This window comes from Rhizophagus irregularis, chromosome 26 (assembly GCF_026210795.1).
Source record: "Rhizophagus irregularis chromosome 26, complete sequence".
Classification (NCBI taxonomy): Eukaryota; Fungi; Glomeromycota; class Glomeromycetes; order Glomerales; family Glomeraceae; genus Rhizophagus; species Rhizophagus irregularis.
This window is the reverse complement of record NC_089454.1, coordinates 1,923,785-1,946,600: the sequence shown is the minus strand read 5'-3', so window position 1 is coordinate 1,946,600 and position 22,816 is coordinate 1,923,785. Positions and strand designations below refer to the sequence as shown.

The window sequence follows — 22,816 nt, the reverse complement described above, 5'->3', positions numbered from 1 at the left end:
CTATATCTATCTGTCTGATATCTGTATGATATCTGTATAATATATATATGATATATATCATAATATATTGGGTACCCAATAAGTCTATAATATGTGACCAATATTTAACTACCCGATATATGTAAGATGTATATATGATGTTTGCAATATATGTCACCGATTTTCTACATTTCTACTACACTTATCGGGTACCCGATATGTGTAGTATTGTTAAATATCATACATATATATCACATATATTGTACACATATCAGGTACCCAATATGTACCCGATAGCATTAATTTTGACCAGTGATTATAAATCATATACGTGTCCGTATAACAGTTAAAAAATATATATTGAAAATGAGAGCAAGAAAAATAAGTGTTTTTCTGTTTTTTTATAATTTTACACTATAATTTTTGTAATAATCAATAAAAGTTATTTCATTTTTACTTAGAAAATTTTTTAAAAATATTTTTTTTGACAAATTTTACAGTAAAATTTAAAAGTAAAAATTCCGCGTATTGGTGGCGTTACAAAAAACATGAATAAATCCATAAATATCTATTCAATCATGATAAAAATTTATATGTTAGTAGATTCGAACCTGCTTAACAACTTTACTTAAGAAGGTTTTGGATGTTCCCTTTGACTAAAGTGCCTAAATTACGCTCTGAAGTCACAGAACAGATATACGAAAATATTAATAAGAAACATTTATAAGTTGTAATATTACAAAAAAATAATAATAGCTTTATCCATACATTATTTCAAAAATTTTTGTTTTTTTAGTTTTTTTTATATACATATTTTATAAAAAAAATTATATATAAATATATATATGTCATAAAATAAATTGCTTAGCAGTGTAAAAAATTTATGGGTTAGATAAAAGTTTGCTTAGCAGATATGAAAAATATTTGCTTATTGACCTTAGTAAATTTTGAATTTTTTATCTGACCTATATATATATTGTTCGGGGTCCTATTATATTAATCATTATGCAAATGGTTCATGATGTAAAAGAAAAGATGGACAATGTAGTATTTTATACTTTTTTGCAAAATCAACAACAGATAAAGATGATGATATAAATAATAAAAATTCAGATGATGACTGGGATAATTGGGAGAGTGAAATAGAAGATACAATGGATGATGATGATATTATTACAGTAAATGAAGTCAAAAATGAAATTAGTGAAGAAAATAATAATATAATAATAAATCCAACATATATTAATCAAGTATTTAACAAGAAAAAGGGATGTTTAAGGTTCTGTTTAAATTTAATTACAAATTATGTTAATAGAACACCAGCAAGTTATGGTGGAGCTTATTATATTGAAGTAATGGCTAAAAAAATGTTTCCAAATAAATTTCCTTATAAATTTACAAGAAAAAAACTTACAACATCACAAAAGCGTGCATTAAATCAGAAAATTTATGCAGAATCTCAATGGCATATTGATAAAGAATGTGAGTTTTTTTGGAAGGAAAAAATTAAAAATTTAAAAATTTTTTTCTATTTAAATAATAGATGTTGCAGTACATGTTAAAACATGCATGTTAAAGATAATGATCATACAAATATATGGATTATATTAGCAGATAAAACTATTCATAATGTTATTAATGTATTTAATGAAAAACCTGTTTTTAAAGGATTATGTGAAATAATGATTTAAGCTGCCATTCATAAAGATAATAATAAAGGCAAGCAAAATTTCACATATAATAAAAAACTTACAAACTTTCTCATTATATTAGGAAGTTTTAGCACTCAAGCTCTTGATATTTTTTGTCAAAATTTGAAAGGATCCATAATTCAAAACATACAATATGATCTGCCACTTATTTTATTATTTATAAAAAGTGTGTTAATTTATTAAAAAATTTTTTATCCAAATAGAAAACTTCATACTAACAATAAAGATACACTTATAAATCCTACTTTTTTATTTAAAAATATCGTCAAATTTAAAAGGCTAGTTGATACATTAAATTATCAAAGGCCTATATATAGCTGCTATGTCTGACATTACTAAATTAAAACCTGCTCTTTGGTATCATTTTGGTTTAAGATATATTGTTGGGTCGATACTTTCTATTGAAAAAATTAAAATTAATATATATAAAGATATTCCAATAATTATTAATGATATTAAAATTAAAAAAGCTATTGCGAATGACATGCATGCCTATATATTGCAGGTAGTATTTATTTATAATAAATTGTATCATTTATATACATACAATTCGTAGTCATATTTATTTCAATTATTATTATTAGGTACTATTACCAAACTTTCTGCCAATAGTTATTGTATTAATTGCCAATATTAGATCTAATAACCAGTTAATTGTAACGAATTTTCATCAAGAATTATTGATTCAAATGACATTATGGCTTAATCTTTCAATATTATCAATTGGTTTAGATAGCCATATTGTTGAATTTAAAGCTCAAACTGCAATCTAAATCCATTTAACAAATAAACGGCTAGTTTTTCAGAATGACAAATTTGGAATTAATTTCAGCTGCCTGATTTTTCTGAATGTAAGACCTGTTGTTCATATACAAGATTTTAAGCATGCAAAAAAAACCAGCCGCAATACTATAATGTCTGGTGTATGACTTCTTACTTTTGGAAATTCAACAGTATGATTTAAGCAACTATTAAAGTTATCTCATATTCCAAATTTGGTAATGTATCATTAAGATATGATAAAACTTGACCATCAAAATGATGGTGCTGCATACTGTGTATTTTGTTCAGAGAATTTACAAAATTGTTATGGTATTATTAAAAAGGATATGCAGAAAATTTTTGTATACCTTTTTATTATAGGTTGATAATTTATTATTATATGTAATTATTATTTTTTTTTGCTTTATTCATTCAATTTATTAATATATTTTTGAAATTAGAAGAATTCATTGCTAGTTATTTAAATTGAGAAATAACTTTGTTAGAAAGAATTAAAATATTAATGACAGCTTTTTTCTTTTTACAACTTTGAAAAAGCATATACACAGGTAAACACTGATCAATCGGATATCTACTCGATTGGTAACTTTTTTTTGATTGGTCACCTGATTTATTCAATAGTTAGAAATTGGTATATACTTCAATCAGGTATTAATCAAGTTAATACCCGATTGATAACTATCTTTTAGTTTAAATTTACTGATTGATAACTATCATTTAATTTAAATTTACCAATTGCTCTCTTTAAAACAAATTGTGACTGATTGTTAGTAATTTATAAATTTAAAACAAATTGTAATCCGATTATTAGTAAATTATAAATTTATTTATCAGATAACTTATTTTAAACATAAATGAACTCTGTTTTATTACAAATGAAATTGTTTATTAATTGGTATGACTGCCATATAAGTAAGGATGATGCCAGGACTAAGGTTGCTTGTCTAAACCTCTTCAAAATCTTACGATTAGTTTCGTCAAAATTTTACTATAGATTTATTATAGTTTCGGCAGAGTTTCAGCAGTTTTGGCATTTATAATAAGTTTTGGCAGTTTCACCTTTCTCCAAAGTTTTACCAGTTTTTTAATATAACTTTAATATAGTTTCGGCAGAATTTCACTTTTTGGTGAAACGCCATCTTGCCTAAACCTGTTTGGCAATGCAATAAGCTGGACTGAACAATATATATATAGGTCAGATAAAAAATTCAAAATTTACTAAGGTCCAATAAGCAAATATTTTTCATATCTGCTAAGCAAACTTTTATCTAACCCATAAATTTTTTACACTGCTAAGCAATTTATTTTATGACATATATATATTTATATATAATTTTTTTTATAAAATATATATATAAAAAAAATTAAAAAAACAAAAATTTTTGAAATAATGTATGGATAAAGCTATTATTATTTTTTTGTAATATTACAACTTATAAATGTTTCTTATTAATATTTCATATATCTGTTGTGACACGCCGCCCATAGGATAATAAATTATCTTATCAGGCATTTACTAATTGGTGATTTATGTTAGTACAACCAGTTACTAAGCTGTATAATAAATACCTATTATGTAAGAAAGCCTCTTGATAAAACAGACTTAACCTGGCATAACAGCGATGCTCATCAATAACTGCGGCATCTGTTGTAAGCCTTTACATGTATTTGCAATAAGAATATGATCAGTAAAATTTACTGAGCTGCACTCAGTATTCAGTAAATCCCACCAATCATATTGCTTATTGCAAATACAACAGTTACTCAGCACTTCATGCCAAGTAACTATTAAGTATGTTGCCACCGACGTGTTGAGTTCGAATAATTTCTATTAAAATTAAAAATTAATTACAAAAATTACAAAACAAAATTTTCTTACCGAAATTTTAAATTGCGATAATTTCTCTAAATTTATTAATTTTTATAATAAATCATTAATTATTAATCGTTGTTCATAGTGAAACCACTATGATAACTCTTTATTAATAATAATTTTATCTTGAGTTAAGATATTAAATCGAGACTGCCGAATTTCCTATCGAAATCCACTTGTATTTATACATTTTAAGAAAAATATTTCTAATATTTACTATCTTTTTCTAATAAAATTTGAAGATCTATTATCATATGATTATCTCGTTACACTAAACTAAACTATAAATATAATTTTATCGGCTAATTATTTATCCATTGGTAAAGTTGCCTGCCAAAATTAGGGAGTTTCAGCATGTCAAAATTGTCGAAACTATTTCGATATTTTGACATTGGCTCTCTGATTTGTCGAAATGCTGAAATAGTTTCGACATGTCGAAATTGTCGAAACCTAAAAATATTATGTTTCACGTAATAACTTGGCATCTAATGATCGTAGTAAGCACCGCAGCTCCGTTGAATCGTCTCATAACGACGAGTCGAATGGTGATTAGACCGTCTTTTTACGATCACTGGATGCCGAGATATTTAACGAAACGTCAAAAATTGGCATTTTGTATTTTGCGATACTGTGCCATTTTACATTTCACGTAATAACTTGGCATCCAATGATCATAGAAAGATGCCCCATAGCTCGTTGGAATCGTCTCATAACGACGAGTCGAATGGTGATTAGACCGTCTTTTTACGATCACTGGATGCCGAGATATTTAACGAAACGTCAAAAATTGGCATTTTGTATTTTGCGATACTGTGCCATTTTACATTTCACGTAATAACTTGGCATCCAATGATCATAGAAAGATGCCCCATAGCTCGTTGGAATCGTCTCATAATGACGAGTCAAATGGTGGTTAAATCATCTTTTTACTGTAAAAACAGTCCATGACTTTATCTTTTATTTATATTTTAAATCGAAAATTTACAAGATCGAACGATATTACAAAAATAAGAAAATAGAATAAAAAATAAAAAGAGTAGCTTCACGACTCATACAAGTAAAGAAATCTAAACTAGAACAAAGTTAAAGAAAAAGAAAACTAAACTATTACAGAATCACATACACAAGCTTTGCAGAAGACCGGTGTGGTCAACTTGTCCAAGATCCCGAAAATCCAAATGGGTACGATTCTGTTAGAGAGAAATCCTAAGAGGTTGAACTGTTAAGCGGCGCAGAAAATCCAAGTGCGAAATCCAAGATCCACCTCGAATTATTGAAGAGGATATCCAAGAAAACCAGGAATCCTGAGAGACTGTCGCCAAAGAAGAGCCAAAAGTGATGTGAGGAGAAGGAGAAGAATGAGAAAAAGGAAAAGAGTGATTATTTGCAAGATCAGAATTCTGCAATTGCAGTCATAGATGAAAGAAAATATTGCGAGGCATCCAAATGTCCCAATATAGTTGTTCATGAAGATCAGATAAAAGTGAAGTTAAACTTCAAAAATCGTTTTCTTAGGAAATATTTGACGAAGATGTTGTATAAGGTCAACAGGGAAAAGTCCACGAGTTAGCCAAAGACAGGAGGGTGAGGGTGTAGTAAAATCTCAACAATCAAGAGCGAAAAATTCAAGTAAAAAGTTATCTGAAAGAAAAACGCATTCAGAGAAATTAGTAATACAAGCATCATGAAAAAAAAGTAGGAGCCTGTGATGAATTGACCTAGGGCTGGCATCAGGAATAATGTAAGTACAAGTCCAAAGATGATTCATGTCTTCAGAAGCTGAGTGGCAAAGAGAACATAACCAATCGGGAAGATAAAGAGAAGGTTTACGTTTCTGAAGGACAGTCAAAGTAGGTAACATATCCAATAAAACTTTAAGTCGAAACGCGAGGAGTCCTTTGTGATGAGTAGTAAAAACTTTTGAACGAGATAACCAAAAGAGAATACCCTTCCAGTCAAAATTATCAACTGGAGCAAGATGAGAAAACCGAGAAAGAGAACTGAAATCTAATAAATTTTTAGCCTCATAAATAGACCTAAGAAAGTGACGAATATTTTCATCAATAAGAAGAGAGTCAAATAAAATGATACACGGAGCATCTAACAAAGATATAGGAGTTATAGTCGGTTGAGGTGAATGAAGAGCTACTTTAGCTAGAAAGTCCACTTGTGTATTATATATATCATCTTTGGCAGGGACTTTCTGGAGAGTGATTGATAAATGTTTCCTGTGTATATAGTGTCTAATAGAGAGCCAAAGCAAATGATTAGGTTGTCGTAGAAGCTTTGGCAAAAAGGGTTTATCAACAAATTGATTCCAAGTTGAAATCAAGGAAGCACAATCAGTATTAATAATTGTTGAAGAATAAGAGGTTAAAGCTTTAAGTGCTGATAGGAGGGCAAACGTTTCAGAACGTAGAGTAGAAGGATAAGTTGATGGAATAACATCAGAAGAGGATTTCAAAATAAGGTTATTTTCATCAAGGGCAAGCCAGGCTGAAGACATAAAGGGAGAATTTCCAGAAGACAAATCAAGAAAGGACCCATCTGTATATAATTCACATGTAGAACTAGGAGGGACAAATGGAGAATCATCAGATGGGGGAGCAAAAACTTCACTCGAAGGTCGGTTGAAGTAAACCATAGCTAAAGAAGAGGCATAAGTTAAAGAGGTCGATAATCTAATAGGTCGTCCTGTGGTAAAAACTTTGGCATTCTTGGTAGGGTAGGCGATAGTATCGGTCAGTTGAACCTGGAAAAAACAACGTTCACTAGTACAACGTCGTTTGATAGCAGAAAGTGTTGCATATTTAGGAATATGACGAGAGCAACCAGAATAAGGGTGGAACGAGGTAGAAGCAGGGCCAGCGGTAGGAAGCCAATGGGACATTATAGCAAATCCTTTTTTTGAGTACGTGATACACACACGGCCAACAAGTAAAGATTAGGTAATGCGATCCTGAGAAAGGGCCCATAAAATTGGCGGTGGCTATTAGGCAAAGATCCTAATAAATAATTTATTATTAATCTTTGCTAAATGAAATAATATAATTTGAAAAATCGATACAATTAAATTTGAATTACCTAATAAGCCATTCATTCGTTCAAAGCTAAAGCACCAGAACGAATACAGAGGTCCGTAATCGTAAGAGCACTCGCATAGATGTAATGATAGGTGGAGGTTTGGCGTTATTTTTTCTTCGCCATAGCATTCTTCGATCAATTTAATTATCTTTATCAAAAGTTCATGGGCTTCTTTCATATTGTTAATCTCCACAATTCGTCTAACCAAAATTGTACAAACTCTTACGAAATACATAAGAATTTTGCGATCTTTACCTGGAAGATGATTCCATAAAGCAACAGTGGCATATATTAGGAAAAAGTTGCGCCATTAGTCAGCGGTAAAGTTAGAAAACCCTTCACCACAATGGATTTTACCAGGAATTAGTCCCAAATCTGATGGTACTTTAAATTCGTCCATTTTCTTTTGAATTGATTGAAGATCTTTTTCTGTTAATACACCTTCGTCAATCCATATTCGTTTTGTTATCCATTTAGCAATTCCTAGAAAAAGGCAATGCATCGGATCTACAACAACAAAACGAATCGGATCAAAATACGGCAGTCTTAATATTTCAGACCACCTTACGCCATTCTCCTTGACGAATCTCTCTTTCTGCGTTAGATTTGCATCGTCGCCATTCTAAAGCCTTTTGACGATGCTCGACTGGATCTTTCATGATAAACCAGTCGCTCATATCCGCCATACCACCAAAATTGCAATTATTGGCCCTTTTTTCGCATCGATAGCATGATGCAAGGGCAGAGATGTGCCCGCATAATTTTTGAGCTCCAGGAATATCGCACGAAGCAATTATTAATGCAGCTCGAATATCTTTGCCATTTGGACATTCATTAGTGCGATTAAGATTCACGCCTTCCCAAAGTAATTCTAATTCCGTGATTATTGGTGAAAGGTAATGATTTACTCTATGTAATTTAACCTCATTGGACCCCGGTAATATGCCGAGTATAAGCATATTTTCAGGCTTAAATCGAACATCCCGAGGTAGATTACATATATATTATTGCATATATTACACCTGTACTGTAAATCGTTTCTTCGTACGGCTGGAACCAATCCAAATTTATCATTAATCCTAAATGAGTATCAGCCTTGTCCGGTCAGAAAAAGTTATTTGACCCTTGTTCGTTTGATTCCTTAAGATTTTGCCAAATTTGCCCGTCGTATATGTCTGATAAAACATTATCAATTACTGAACGACGAGTCCAATGCCGCAATAATTCTTCAAATCTGGTCGACTTGAACATACTTGAAAGCTGTGTTGTATACTCGAGACCGGATGAATTAATTCAGGAACAATTGATATACTATTATTTAAAGAAATTTTCTTTCCTAAAGGAGTTTGACATTGCTTTAATCTCTTTTGTGGCCGAATTTGGAAATTCGACATGGCTGCATTTCATAATAGTATTATCATCATTTGATATTATATCCTCTTTTTTGTATAATTTGTGGCATTTTTGGCAAGCTGCAAATTGCGTAAATCGATCGATAAGTCCTAACGCTTTCTTAACATATATAATGAATTTGGAAATGATTCGGGATTGATATTTTTACACACTTTCAATATTATTTTAATAAATTGTATTAATTCTTCAATTGCAGTATTTGGTATGTTATGACTCGACCTGAACTTCATAATCCATATCAAAATCCCTTTAATTAGTTCATCTGTTGGTAATTCTGAAATATTCGGTGTGTCTGAAATATCTGGTATGTCGAACATAGGATGAGAATAATTCTCAAAATTACTTGAAAATTCGTTATCATCATTATTAGGAGAATCTTCTTGTGCTGAAGATTCACTAGTGTAGATATCATCCGTGTCATATTCAGTTGATTCAGCGACTTGCTCAACTTCAGTAATATGATGAAGTGTGCCTGTTTTTGACCTTTTTTTACGTGGAAGAAATACATATTGTTGTTGCTCATACGTATCATTATCAGAATATATATCAATAGATATTGTCGTATCTTGTGGTTCTACTAACGGTATTGTTGTATCTTGTGGTTCTACTAACGATATTGTCGTATCTTGTGGTTCTTCTAACGATATTGTCGAATCAATCAGTTCTACTAACTCTTGAGACATTGGAGCCTTATCGGAATTTAATAGTTCTAAAGAATTCGTTTGCTCGTGTCTCTCCTTTGTACGCGGATCAATCATTTTCCTATTACAATTGCTGCAATAGCACGGAACCTTCGATCTTGGTTTTCTGGTCGTAAATTTGGCATAAGTTCGTTCAGAGGTTGAAGAACTCGGATTATTATATTCGTCCAAAATATTAGCAGCAATGCGTTTTCTTCTCCCTTTATTCATTTTTTGATAAAAGTCAGATATGATAAAGTTGTAATATGTTTTTACGTTGAATAAAATTGTAATTATTAATATCAAATTTTTAGTGATGTCAAATTTTTAGTAATATTGTGATTTTTTATATTCCGTTTTTAAAGTGATATTGATGGTATAATTAAAAAAACCATACGAAATTTGGACGAAATAGACAAAAAATTGAACGAAAATTGAATAAGTATAGAAATTTAAAAATAAAACATACGTATCACCATACTATTTAATTTGATTTAACAGTTTCATTAATTGAAAGTCTAATTTGATGCGAAAGTTTAAGTCTGATTGATGAAAAAGTTTAAGTCTGATTTGATCTGTTTAATTAATTGAAAGTCTAATTTGATGCGAAAGTTTAAGTGTAATTGATCGTTGATTGTTGAGAGTCTAATTTGATACAAATGTTTAAGTGTAATTGATCGTTGATTGTTGAGAGTCTAATTTGATAGTAAAAAATAGATATAAAAGGTGGACCAATTTCCTTGTCCGTACAAAAATCTCTTTCTTTTTTTTTTGAAAAAAAAAACCAATAATGACTCGTAAGAAACCATCGAAACCAAATACTCCTCCACCAAATATTGCTGAATCGTCAACACCAGCACCACAAAATATTGCCACTTCGTCAACACCAACACCTCCAAATATTGCCACTTCAACACCGGCATCACGATCGTCAGCATCAGCATCATGAAATATTACCACTTCGTCAATATCAACACCACAAAATATTGCTTCTTCAACAGCAACACCTCCAAATATTGCCACTTCGTCAACACCAACACCTCCAAATATTGCCACTTCAACACCGGCATCACGATCGTCAGCATCAGCATCACGAAATATTGCTTCTTCAACACTGGCATCACGATCGTCAACATCAGCATCACGAAATATTACCACTTTGTCAACACTAACACCACAAAATATTGCTTCTTCAACAGCAACACCTCCAAATATTGCCACTTCGTCAACACCAACACCTCCAAATATTGCCACTTCAATACCGGCATCACAATCGTCAGCATCAGCATCATGAAATATTGCTTCTTCAACACGTAATATTACCACTTCGTCAACACTATCAACACGTAATATTACCACTTCGTCAACACTAACACTACAAAATACTAATACTACAGTTTCTTCATCTCCCTTTAAACTCGTTATTCCGCCAGATATTTCAGCCTCAATAGGTCGAACTCAATCTCAATCTCAATGAAATTTAACGGCTTTGGATATTATTAAAAAATATCTTAATATTAATGTACCAAAAAGTTATCGTTCACATCATAAAGAAGGAGCACCAAGAAGTGATCGACCAAGTAATGAAGAAGCGGGTAAATCGAATTTGTTATTTTTATATTTTGATATTTATTATATTACATCTGTTTGTTACATATCCTTATAATTTAAAATAGGTAATTTTGAGTTAGGAAATTTAAAAAAAGAAACCCTTCGACTACAGAACGAATTAAAACAAGAAAAGTCCAAAGTAGCCAGAATAAAACGAAAAATAGATAATTTAGAAGACCATGTTCGTAGGATCGAGGAGGAGAACTCCATGTTACGGGATTTTAATGAAATTTTTAGTAATGAATCGAATGAATTATGTGAAGAAAATAAAGCTCTCCGAGAAGAACTTCAACAATCCAAACAACTTCACATACCTCGAAAGATTATTAATCCTCCGCAGCAATATTCACCAAAACGTCCCAATAAAAGATTAAAATCGAGAGAGGAATCTCCTGATGAAGTTGCCGCTACAGATGCAAGAGTAAGAATTTTACAAGACTATTTGCAGCCGAATTGTGTTAATGTATATATACAGCTTTTATTATTTTATTATTTCCTCTTATTGTTTAGGCTGAAATGAAAAACCTCTTGAAAGGTCAAATACCCGAAGAATATCGGTTGGATTATGGTAAGACTTTCAGTGAACAGACAGCAAAGATATACGAAAAATTGATACCTGAATTAAAGAAGTTGATGAGTGGACATTATAATCCGTCGGTAACCCAATTGTCAGACTGGTTATGATCGATGCACAAGCATAAAAGAGATAGACAATGGAAACGACAATCAGGCCAATTAGACAAAGTAGATCGAAGAATGCACGTAAATGCGTGATTGTCCGAAGTGAGGAGTATTTTATTTTAATACACTTCTTTTTTTTTTAGTCATTTGAAATTAATCTTTATATATTCGACAGAAAAAAAATAGACGAGTAAAGGCCGCAATAAAATTATATGAAAGAAATGATGCTAACATACAGGAATTCGATAAAGATGAATTATTACTAATGCTCCTACAGAATGATTGTCATTCGATTGAGCAATCGGATTCCGAAGACGAATCAAGACAGAAATTGCCTAATAACAAGCGGTTCCTGCATGTATACGATCGGGAATGGCGTTCGAACAAGGTATTAAAGTGATTATTGCTATTAACCTATTTTAATATTTATTTGATATATAAAGTTTATCTTTGTTTTAAATAGTTAAAACACCTATTACGAAACGTATTGGACCCTGAAGCAGAATATATTCAACACGCAAAAAGCAAAGAGAGAGAATTTATGATGATGACATGTATTTTACGTCTAGTGAACCTCTCAAGAATGCGCCTGAATGGGCGCTCGATAAAGCGAAAATGTACGAAACTGATGAAACCAACAAAACAAACGATGTTAGCGAATATGACGCGGCTGATGATGTGATTGATGATTTGATTCAATCTTACGAAGATTGTGAGCCAATGGAGCCAAATTTAACGGATCCATATTCGGATTTCTTGTTAAATTCAGCGGAAATGAATTCGATTAGACCCGAAGATTTGGATGAGATTGGTGAAAGTTCGACAACAGTAAGTTGAATTGTTTTTAATATTTTTACATTGCAAATATCGCTAATTAATTTTGTTTATATCATATTAGCAACAAAGAGCTGAAAGGAATCGAAAAGGCAAAGAAAAAGCCACAAAAGAAGCAAAAGAAGACGAGGAAATTTATGAAATCTTTGAAGCCGACGAATATTATTAGTATATTTTATATTTCTTTTTTTTGGTTGGTTTATTGGGTTTATTTTTTATTATATGGTATTATTAGTATATTTTATATTTCTTTTTTTGGCTTAATATGGTTGGTTTATTGGGGTTTATATATTATTATGTACATGGGTTGATTTATATAATTATATTACTATACGTCAATATATATAAAATATAAAATAAACGGGTTTTATTTGCTTATACTATGCTTTATTATTCGTCCTTGAAAACTCTATTTATCAATAATATTCAGGTTACATATAGAAGTCAAATATGGTTTTTTTTTAGGGTCGAACAAATATGTAATAACGTCCTAATATAGGTCTAATTTTAGCCGAATATCCTTTCCGAATTTGAGACAATTGGCACCCTAAATGCGCCCGAAAATTCGACCTTAATTTGACACAGGTTAGATCGTCATTCGACCTATATTCGACCTGGTCAAATTTAGGTCGAATTGTCCTATTTTGACCAGTGTGAAGGTAAGAAATAGTGTGAGGATAAAAATTGACAAAACGCATGTTGAATAGAAAAAGGTATTTTCAAATATAAAAGTGCCAAAGGAGTGGTAGAAGCCAAACCAGCTTTTTTCTTGATAATCGAAAGCATCAGGGAAATAATAGATTGAATGATGGATTCAGAAAATAAAGAAGTCTGTAATTGAAATTCTAATCTTGGAAGAAGAACAGCATTATACAAGTAAGTGACATGTTGAGCCAATAATTTTTTTGGTGCAAGAAGAGCAGCCATATTTTTGACCATAGAACGAGCTTGTTTAAGTACAAAGTGTGAAGAAGCAGAGAGCGAAAACCAAACTCCTAAAAATCGAAAGGAAGTATTAAGGGCTAAAGAAGTGAGAGTAAGTGTAATATCTGTAATTAAAGGAGATGGGGAGAGTCTAAAAGAAATTACTGAAGAGGGATCAGAAGAAGAAAGTAGAACATATTTAGCAGAATTGGCTTGAACATTATTGAGGGTATAAAATTTTGCAGTAATAGACAAACGGTCTTCAATGCCAGATTTCGAAGACGCGATCAAAGTAGAATCATCCATAAATGTGAGGTGCGACACTGGTAATGAATGATGTTCAAATTCCATAGGTGAATAGTCCAGAAGAGCAGAAGATTTCAAAATAAAAGGATCAGATGCCTCTTGATTTAGTACTGTAAGCAAAGGATCTAAATAGATTACCTATAAAAGAGGGAAAATGATTTCTCCTTGGTCAATACCAACACGCACTCTATACCTAAAAGTATCGCCATGGCAAGTAATAATTTTATTATTTCGTCGAGTAAATAAATTGAGAATGAAGCGCACTAAAAGTGCAGGAAAATGTAATCTCTCTAAAGCTAGTTTAAGCATATTAAGATCCATAGAATCAAAAGCTTTAGAAATATCCTGAGAAACGATCCATAAATCTTGGTCATCAGAAGAGTCATATTTATGTTGATGGATAATAGCGTCTAGCATTTTGATAGGCACATCTGTAGAACCACTGGGTAATCCAGCAAAGTTACGTCCTTGGAGAATTTTGTTGTCAGCAAGCAGATGTGAAAGGCGATTAGTAACAACCTTAACAACGCATTTGCGAACAGTTTCCAAAAGGGTAATAGGACGAGTATTTTTGAGTTGAGCGTCAAAATCATGAGGTTTGGAAATAGGATAAACAACAGCTTCACGCCAGTCAGCAGGAATATCACTACGTGAAAGACAGGAGTTGGCAAGGAGAAGGGAAAATTCTAAAGCATTACCGAATAAATGTTTCAACATTTCATAAGAAATCTTAGAAGGACCGGAAGCTTTGTTATTAGGCATGGAAGAGATGATGTGTGACCATTCTTGCAATGAAATCGGGGATAAGACAGGGTCGTATAATGAGGCAGATATATCAGAAAGAGGGGTATACGCCTTTTGCCAACGAGGAGGAAAGGAATTCTGTGAAGTATAATGTGTTAGAGGTGGAGAAACCACTGACTGGAAGTGCGCAACAGCGGCTTGTTTAATATCTGTTGGATTCGTAAGGAAAGTAGGTTTTGAGTCCAAAACAACCAGAACCCGGTCAAGAACAATTGAACGCTTTTTAACGGAAAGAGCCGAATCGATGAAAGTGCTAAGAGAAGATGAAAAATAATCATCACGTAAAGCAGTGTATAAGGTTGCTTGTCTAAACCTCTTCAAAATCCTACTATTAGTTTCATCAAAATTTTACTATAGATTTATTATAGTTTCGGCAGAGTTTCAGCAGTTTCGGCATTTATAATAAGTTTCGGCAGTTTCACCATTCTCCAAAGTTTCACCAGTTTTTTAATATAACTTTAATATAGTTTCGGCAGAATTTCGCTTTTCGGCGAAACGCCATCTTGCCTAAACCCTTAGGTTTCGGCAAGCAACCTTAGCAGTGTAATATTCAATTGAATCAGAAGCATGTTGAGCAAAGCGGACAGATAAAAAAGCTGAGACCAAAGATTTCTGAGACCGTAAGAAGGATTTAAAGGTGGACAACAGTGAGGTTGTATAGTTAGGGATTACATAGTCTGGGATTAAAGTAGCAAGGTCTTGTAAATGCCTAGGTAAAGCCAATATCATTTGTAATAATTGAGTGGGACGACTAGCACTGGTCGAAATTATTTCTTTCAGCATTAATACCTTTCATCAAAAGTTCGTCATCATCGTCACGTGATTCGTCACACATTCGGCTAATTACAAAATTCAGAAAAATTTCGGCATAAATCAACTGGTCGATTTTTGGTCAATTTTTAGTTGAGCTGTAACATAAAAAAAAACCATAAATCGACCAATACTTCTTTTTTATCGATTTTTATTAATAACAACGATCGACTTAAAACTTTTTTGACGATTTTTAACCGATTTTTTAATTAATTTTAATTAATATCAATAAATAATAATGACATATAAGTAAAATAAGAAAACACTGAAGTTAAAGATTCGTCAAATTTTATTGTAAATCAATTTATTCGTATTATTTATTATTAAATAACCAATTCCATAAAATTCGTTAAACAATTATTGTAAAGAAAAATTCTGTAACTTTTAGTAAATTACCGAATGTGAAACTTGCGATTTAATGGATTTATCGCTAAATATTCAGTTGCGTTGCGGTTAGAAGAAATTTTATATTTAGCGGGCACAAATCGGCAAAGAATGTTGTGTACTGGAATAATACAATCCCTACTTTCAGGAAAAAAATCTGTTTTCCATAATTCAACATTGCATGTTTCTGTTTCTTCGGTATCATCAATACTAAAATGATACTGAATATTTGCTGTGTCTGCTGGTCGGTACCACCTAATAAAAGCCAAATAATGCTCAGTAGGTCCATTTGGCAAGTCAATTTCATGCTTGAAATAATACTGGACTTGTCCAGGATAACGATCAACTTCTCCATCAGTCGTTATGAATTTGGCTAATACATATGAACTTTTATGTGTTGAAATGACAACGCGGAGCCAAACATCTCAGATCCAATACAACATCTTCCAAATTTATCCATTTTTACACGAATAGTTATCGCATCTTGCTCTATAGCATCAGATGGTTTTCAGAAATTATACATTTTATATGTAGCAATATAATAATCAATCATTAAATCGAGCATCGATTGTGATAATACTACATTTTCAGAAGTAGGTCTTAACATTTCACCAGGAAACGCTTCGCATCCAGTAACAGTAGATTCCTGGATATTTTTTGAATTTAGCCAAAACCTTTCCATTTCATCTGAAGCGAATTGGTCATTTTCTGATAGTGATCCAACGGTAGGATGATTTTTTCGAGTAATTCAAGACCTTTCATCTGAGCACAAGTGTAATGATATCTCTCGATTCGGTTATCATTCATTAATCGAAGCATTAGTTCTGGTTCAATTTTTCTGTTACTGTTCGGTAATGATCCTAAGGGTTGTACAGTCAACTCTCTTTATAGTCACACATTTGGGACAGTCCATATTTGGTGATTATAAAGAGATGTGACTATATAAAAAATTTCTTATATTAGTATATCATAATTCCGGCCAAAAATTAACATAATTTTAGCCAAAATTATACTCAAAACTTTATTGTATCGTAACTCCGCCAATATTAATCGTAGAGAGATGATTTTACCGCCATTCGATTCGTCTTGATGAGACGGTTCTAATGGTATAAAATACATCGAAATCTAATCACTAGATTAATTTCCGAAATTAAAAAAATATTAATGGTTTTTGTGTAATAACTCTGCCAATATTGATTCTAGAGAGACGATCTTACCGCCATTCGATTCGTCTTGATGAGACGGTTCTAATGGTATAAAATACATCGAAATTCAATCACTAGATTAATTTCCGAAATTAAAAAATATTAAATGGTTTTTAAGTAGTAACTCCGTCAATATTGATCACAGAGAGATGAGCTTACCACCATTCGATTCGTCTTGATGAGGCGATTCCAACGAGCTATTAATCGTCTTTTTGCAATCACTAGATACCGAGAAATTTAGCAAAATGTTAAATGGCACAGTAAACGTAAATTAAGAAATATAATAATGCCGATGCTTAACATTTTGTTGAATAACTCATCAGCCAGTGATCGCAAAAGGATAAAACTACCACCATTCGATTCATCTCAGTAAGACGATTCTAACAAGCTATGATACATTTTTGTACGATTATTAGATGCCAAGTTATTTAATATATTCTTTATATAACTGTGATTATAAACGGTTTTTTTTAATATAAGATTTTTGAGGATAGGTGTGATAGTGACTATAGATAGATTGTGACTATATAGGATAGTTTTTAATAATAAAGTGTTTTGAACATTCAACTGGTGTGACTATATAGTAGAATGTGACTATAACGGGAGTGACTATAGAGGGAGTTGACTGTATTTAAAAGAAAATTTAAAACCAATAATAATAATAATAATAATAATAATAATAATAATAAAGGCCAGTGTATCTTACCGAGTATTCCATTCATGCGTTCAAATGAAAAACACCAGAACGCATACAATGGGCCGAAATCATGACAACATTCGGACAAATGAAGCGAGAGATGTAGATTCGGCGTAATTTTATTCCTGCCGTATTGTACCTCAATGAGCTTTATTATTTTAACAAGTCGTCTATGGGCTTCCTGCAACATGTCGGATTCTATAATCCAACTTACCAATATCGAACAAATTCTGACAAAATGAGTCAGAATTTTTCTATCTTCAGCTGAGAGATGGTCCCAAAGCGATACTGTGGCATAAATTGTGAAAGAATTTCGCCACTGGTCAGCAGTGAAGTTAGAAAATTCTTCCCTGCAGTCAATTTTGCTAGGAATTCGACCCAAATCGACCGGAACTTGAAATCGATTCATTTGTTTTTGAACTTCATTGAGCATACTTGAAGTTAAGATTCCCTGATCGACCCAAATTCGCTTCACAATCCATTTTGCAATGCCTAAAAATAGACAATGCATTGGATCGAACGATAGTGAAACGAATTGGGTCGAAATAAAATAAAAGCAGCGAAGTAGTTCTGACCATCTTACTCCAGTTTGTTTAACGAATCTCTTTCTTGATGTGTCTGAATTACACTGTCGCCAGCCAAGTGCGTTTTGGAGATGTTCGTTTGAATCCTTGGCAACAAACCAATCCTCCATATCTCCCATTCCAGCAAAATTATGCTGATGATTTTCATAATTTGCCTTTTTCTGGCATCGGTGGCAAGAAACCAATGCAGAAACGTGCCCACAAATTTTTCTCACAGCGGGTATATCGCACGATACCATTATCAACGCTACACGAATTTTTTTCCTAACTGATGCTCGTATGTTCGATTTAGAATAATCCCTTTCCAGAGGGATGTCAGCTCATTAACGATTAGTGCAAGGTAATGATTAATTTTATGTAGACTCACTTTGTTCGGACCCGGTAGCATTCCAAAGAGCAGCAAGTTTTCTCGCTTAAATCGTATGTTACACGGCAAATTACAGATAACTGCATAAATGGCTCCAGTACTATGATTAGTTCCATCAAATAGCTAAAACCAGTCAACATTCAACATGAGGCCAAAATGCGAGTCGGCAACCTCATTTCAGAAAAAATTTAACGAATCATCGTTGTTTGTATCTTTGAATTCTTTTCATATTCGTCTATCATAAATATTGGATAAAATATTATCCGAATTTGATCGATTTGCCCAATGTCGGAGGGATTTCTCGAATTCAGGTCGACAAAACATATCAGAAAGTTGTTGTCGAAATCCAGCAAATAGGTATATTGATTCGGCTTGAACTCTTGAAACATCGATTTGTCGTGATAAAGGTGTGTCACAAGTGCGTGTACTTCAGCGAGACGAGTTTGGGAACTCGATATGGTGGCATTTCATAACCGATAAACTCTCATTTTGATGAAAGTTTTCTACATCCTGTTTATTATAGAGTTTGTGGCATTTTGTACATGGAACAAATCTCTGAAATCGGTTTTTTAGGCCAAGTACTTTTTTCGCTAGGTAAAGAGAATCTGGAAAAGTTCTAAAATTTTCACCACTGATTTCGTTTAGAACTATTTTCATGAACTTTATTAAAGATTCAGTTGCCGTTTCTGGGATATTGTATGTTATACGGTAGTTCATTATCCACAATAAAATCCATGAAAAATTATCATCGATCAGATTTTCTTCGGCATCCATGTTGGCTTGATACGGAGGAGGTGAATAATCTTCAAAAATTTTGTTGTAAGATTCATTATTTAATTCGCTACCCAAAAACATTTTAGTGTTTTGTTCGCTAGTATTATATACGTCTGATTCAATATTCAAACTTGTTGATTGAGGAATAGGATGGCTTGTATATCTTACGCGCCTCCGAGATAAAAAAGAATAATTAACATCTATGTCCCCAGGTATTTGTAACCTTTGACTTTCAGTGTATCCCCCGAAATCCGACCCTGATGTCGAAGTCTGATGAACGTCAACATTTACTTGAGGTAATTCAATATTTTCAGTAATGTCTTGTTCACTAGTTTCTTGAATTATCGAAAGAGCTTCGTTCTCACTTGATTCGTCTTCATTCGAATCATTCGTTTCGCCTCCTGTCTCATGTAGAAGCTTTGTTCATTCCAATACCAATTTTCCATTACAATTATTGCAATAACAAGGAACTTTCTTCCTTTTGCGAGGTTTTTAGAACGAACGTCTACGTTCATTTTTTTTTTGATTGCCAAGAATGCTTGAAACCGATCTCCTTCTTGTCATTTTCAATTGATGAGTTTTGAAGTTAATTGCTTCAATAAATCAAATAATCGTTTAAAACTTTACTACAATTTGTAAAAATTTAACGTCAATTCGATTAATTAATTAATTTAACTGCAGTCGTACTAAATCGAATATTTTGATATCAATTCGATAAATTAAATTGGTTAAAATTTGCAAAAGTATATTGTACTCGATAAATCATTTTTAATTAATTAATTGATTTAACTGCGGTCGTACTAAATTGAATATTTTGATATCAATTTAATAAATTAAATCGGTTAAAATTTGCAAAAGTATATTGTACTCGATAAATCATTTTTAATTAATTAATTAATTTAACTGCGGTCATACTAAATCGAATATTTTGATATCAATTCGATAAATTAAATCGGCTAAAATTTGCAAAAGTATATTGTACTTGATAAATCATTTTTGTTGCAAAATTAAAATCAATGATCATTTCAGTTCAGAAGACACAATAAATAAACTTTTATTTATCAAATCAGCTTGTGAAAGTTTGTTAAAAGCTTAATAATAAACTTATAAATTCTATAAAAACTCGTCTGATCATTAACTCGTACGTTCTCTTTCTCTTTTCTTCTCATCTCATTGAAATTTAAGATAATTTTATTTCATTTTCATAATAACTGGTAATTTGTAACTTTCGACCATATGATATATAATTACTTTTGATTTGCAATTTCCTATTTTAACCGTAAGAAAATTTATTGATATATAGAAATGAGCTGAAACAAGAAAAAATCGTCAAATAAAAGAAAACTTCACAAAGCATCTAAGAAAGTGAATCGGGACCGAACTTCAACTACTCCTAATACCGGATAAACTTCAACTACTCCTAGTACCAGACAAACTTCAACTACTTCTAATACCGGACAAACTTCAACTACTCCTAATACTGGACAAACTTTTACCCCCCAAAAAAGTCAATATATTGATTGTTTTGCGTTATTTCATTCCGTTATTCAAAGGTGTATCATTTATACTTACTATACCAAAAAATTAATTAATACAGAAACGAATCAATACGAAAAATCTGCAGCAAAAAATAAAACACCTGATGAAGAAATCGTCGAAGTAGATCGTGGACAAGCTTCAACTACTCCTAATACCGGACAAACTTCTACCCCAAAAAAAGTCGATATATTGATTGTTTTGCGTTATTCCGTTCCGTTATTCAAAGGTGTATCATTTATACTTACTATATCAAAAAAAATTTATTAATACAGAAACGAATCAATACGAAAAATCTGCAGCAAAAAATAAACCATCTGATAAAGAAATCGTCAAAGTGGATCGTGGACAAACTTCAACTACTCCTAATATCAGACAAACTTCTACCCCAAAAAAAGTCGATATATTGATTGTTTTGCGTTATTCCGTTCCGTTATTCAAAGGTGTACTTACTATATCAAAAAAATTTATTAATACAGAAACGAATCAATACGAAAAATCCGCAGCGAATAGAGATGAACTGTCTGATGAAGTAGAAATCATTAAAGTGGCTCGTGGACAAACGTCAACTACTCCTGCTACTGGCCAAGTTTACCAAAAAAATTATCGAGATCCATTTGTCCTTAATATAAGTCAAGTTCTAATGGAATCTCGTCAAAAGTCAAAAACAAGTCGAGATCTGGAAGAATCCCATACCGATAAAGAAATGGCCAGTGCGCATTTTTCAAAAAGTTCTTTTGAATATACCAGAACTATTAAACCACTAGAATTGTCTTTATCTCAAATGCCGCACAGGGATTTCTTATCACGAGAGTTTTTACCATATGATTTTTCTTTAAGTTCCATTGAACCATCAGAATCATTGGCGTATAGATACAATAATAGTGATTATGAAAAGTTGAAGAGAGGTAATGAATTGTAACACATTTTAATGTATTTAACGAATTTTTATCAAATATTTTACGTTATTTAGAACATAGTCGGCTCCGTGACGAGCATGCTTATTTACAAGGCAGAATGTGCGAGGTCTATAGAGAGTTAAAAGAAATTAAAGGCGAATTAAATGAACTTTGGCAAGATTATATCAAATTACATTCCCATAATAAGTATATCAATCACGAAAATGAAGTTCTTCGAGCCAAGATTAATAATCTCAAATCACAAATATCGAGCCAAGATAATGCTGATGTCGAATCATCAGAAAGTGAAAGTAACGACAATGATAATAGACCTGGCAAAAAAAGAAAAGTCGTGAGACGTCAAATTGATCAATCAGATGACGATTCTGAAACTGACGAAGAAAATGCTAGAGTTCGTTAGAGATCGACAGATTTTGCATTTTACACGATTTGAATATCCTTCTTACGAATCTTTTATAAATTATTATAGACTGAAATGAAGGTAATATTAAAAATGATGCCTCCCAAATTAACGTTAAGATACGACGAAAAATTTACAAACGAGACGAACGCAGACATTTTACGACAATTAATACCACGATTGATTGCTTCCATGAAGCCTCGATTTAGTCCTTCGTATAAGCAGATAAACGATTGATTAGCTGCCTTACACAAGCATCATAGAGCATGACTTTTATATGTTGAGCGAGGTGTAATTGATAAAGATAACAGAAGACTGCATAAAAACAACAGATTGAGCGAGGTAGAATCTGTCTTTTTACTGTCATTTCAAAATTGATACTAAACATTCATTATATTTCAGAAAAAAATCGCGTAGAGTCCGGTGCTATTTCCCTTTTTAAACGTAATGACGAT

At 32.0% G+C, this 22,816-nt stretch overlaps 5 protein-coding genes across 5 annotated transcripts; 3 read left to right on the top strand and 2 right to left on the bottom strand.

Moving 5' to 3' along the window:
* Positions 1-1,133: 1,133 nt before the first annotated feature.
* On the top strand, positions 1,134-1,541 carry OCT59_017618 (uncharacterized protein; the record flags this gene model as incomplete). The annotated part of the gene is made up of 1 exon (XM_066137607.1): positions 1,134-1,541. The coding sequence occupies one exon, from the start codon at positions 1,134-1,136 to the stop codon at positions 1,539-1,541; it is 408 nt and encodes a 135-aa protein (XP_066004168.1).
* Positions 1,542-8,988: 7,447 nt separating this feature from the next.
* OCT59_017617 (uncharacterized protein) lies at positions 8,989-9,755 on the bottom strand (the record flags this gene model as incomplete). Its single annotated transcript, XM_066137605.1, has 2 exons — positions 8,989-8,995; positions 9,064-9,755. The coding sequence occupies 2 exons, from the start codon at positions 9,753-9,755 to the stop codon at positions 8,989-8,991; spliced, it is 699 nt and encodes a 232-aa protein (XP_066004167.1).
* A 432-nt stretch (positions 9,756-10,187) lies between these two features.
* On the bottom strand, positions 10,188-10,930 carry OCT59_017616 (uncharacterized protein; the record flags this gene model as incomplete). The annotated part of the gene is made up of 2 exons (XM_066137604.1): positions 10,188-10,860; positions 10,920-10,930. The coding sequence occupies 2 exons, from the start codon at positions 10,928-10,930 to the stop codon at positions 10,188-10,190; spliced, it is 684 nt and encodes a 227-aa protein (XP_066004166.1).
* Positions 10,931-11,044: 114 nt separating this feature from the next.
* On the top strand, positions 11,045-12,819 carry OCT59_017615 (uncharacterized protein; the record flags this gene model as incomplete). Its single annotated transcript, XM_066137603.1, has 6 exons — positions 11,045-11,119; positions 11,248-11,556; positions 11,646-11,792; positions 11,992-12,204; positions 12,342-12,644; positions 12,715-12,819. The coding sequence occupies 6 exons, from the start codon at positions 11,045-11,047 to the stop codon at positions 12,817-12,819; spliced, it is 1,152 nt and encodes a 383-aa protein (XP_066004165.1).
* A 7,702-nt stretch (positions 12,820-20,521) lies between these two features.
* Positions 20,522-21,963, top strand: OCT59_017614 (uncharacterized protein; the record flags this gene model as incomplete). The annotated part of the gene is made up of 4 exons (XM_066137602.1): positions 20,522-20,533; positions 20,691-20,719; positions 20,930-21,270; positions 21,344-21,963. 4 exons carry the CDS (start codon positions 20,522-20,524, stop codon positions 21,961-21,963), a joined length of 1,002 nt encoding a protein of 333 aa, XP_066004164.1.
* Between the last annotated feature and the right edge of the window lie 853 nt (positions 21,964-22,816).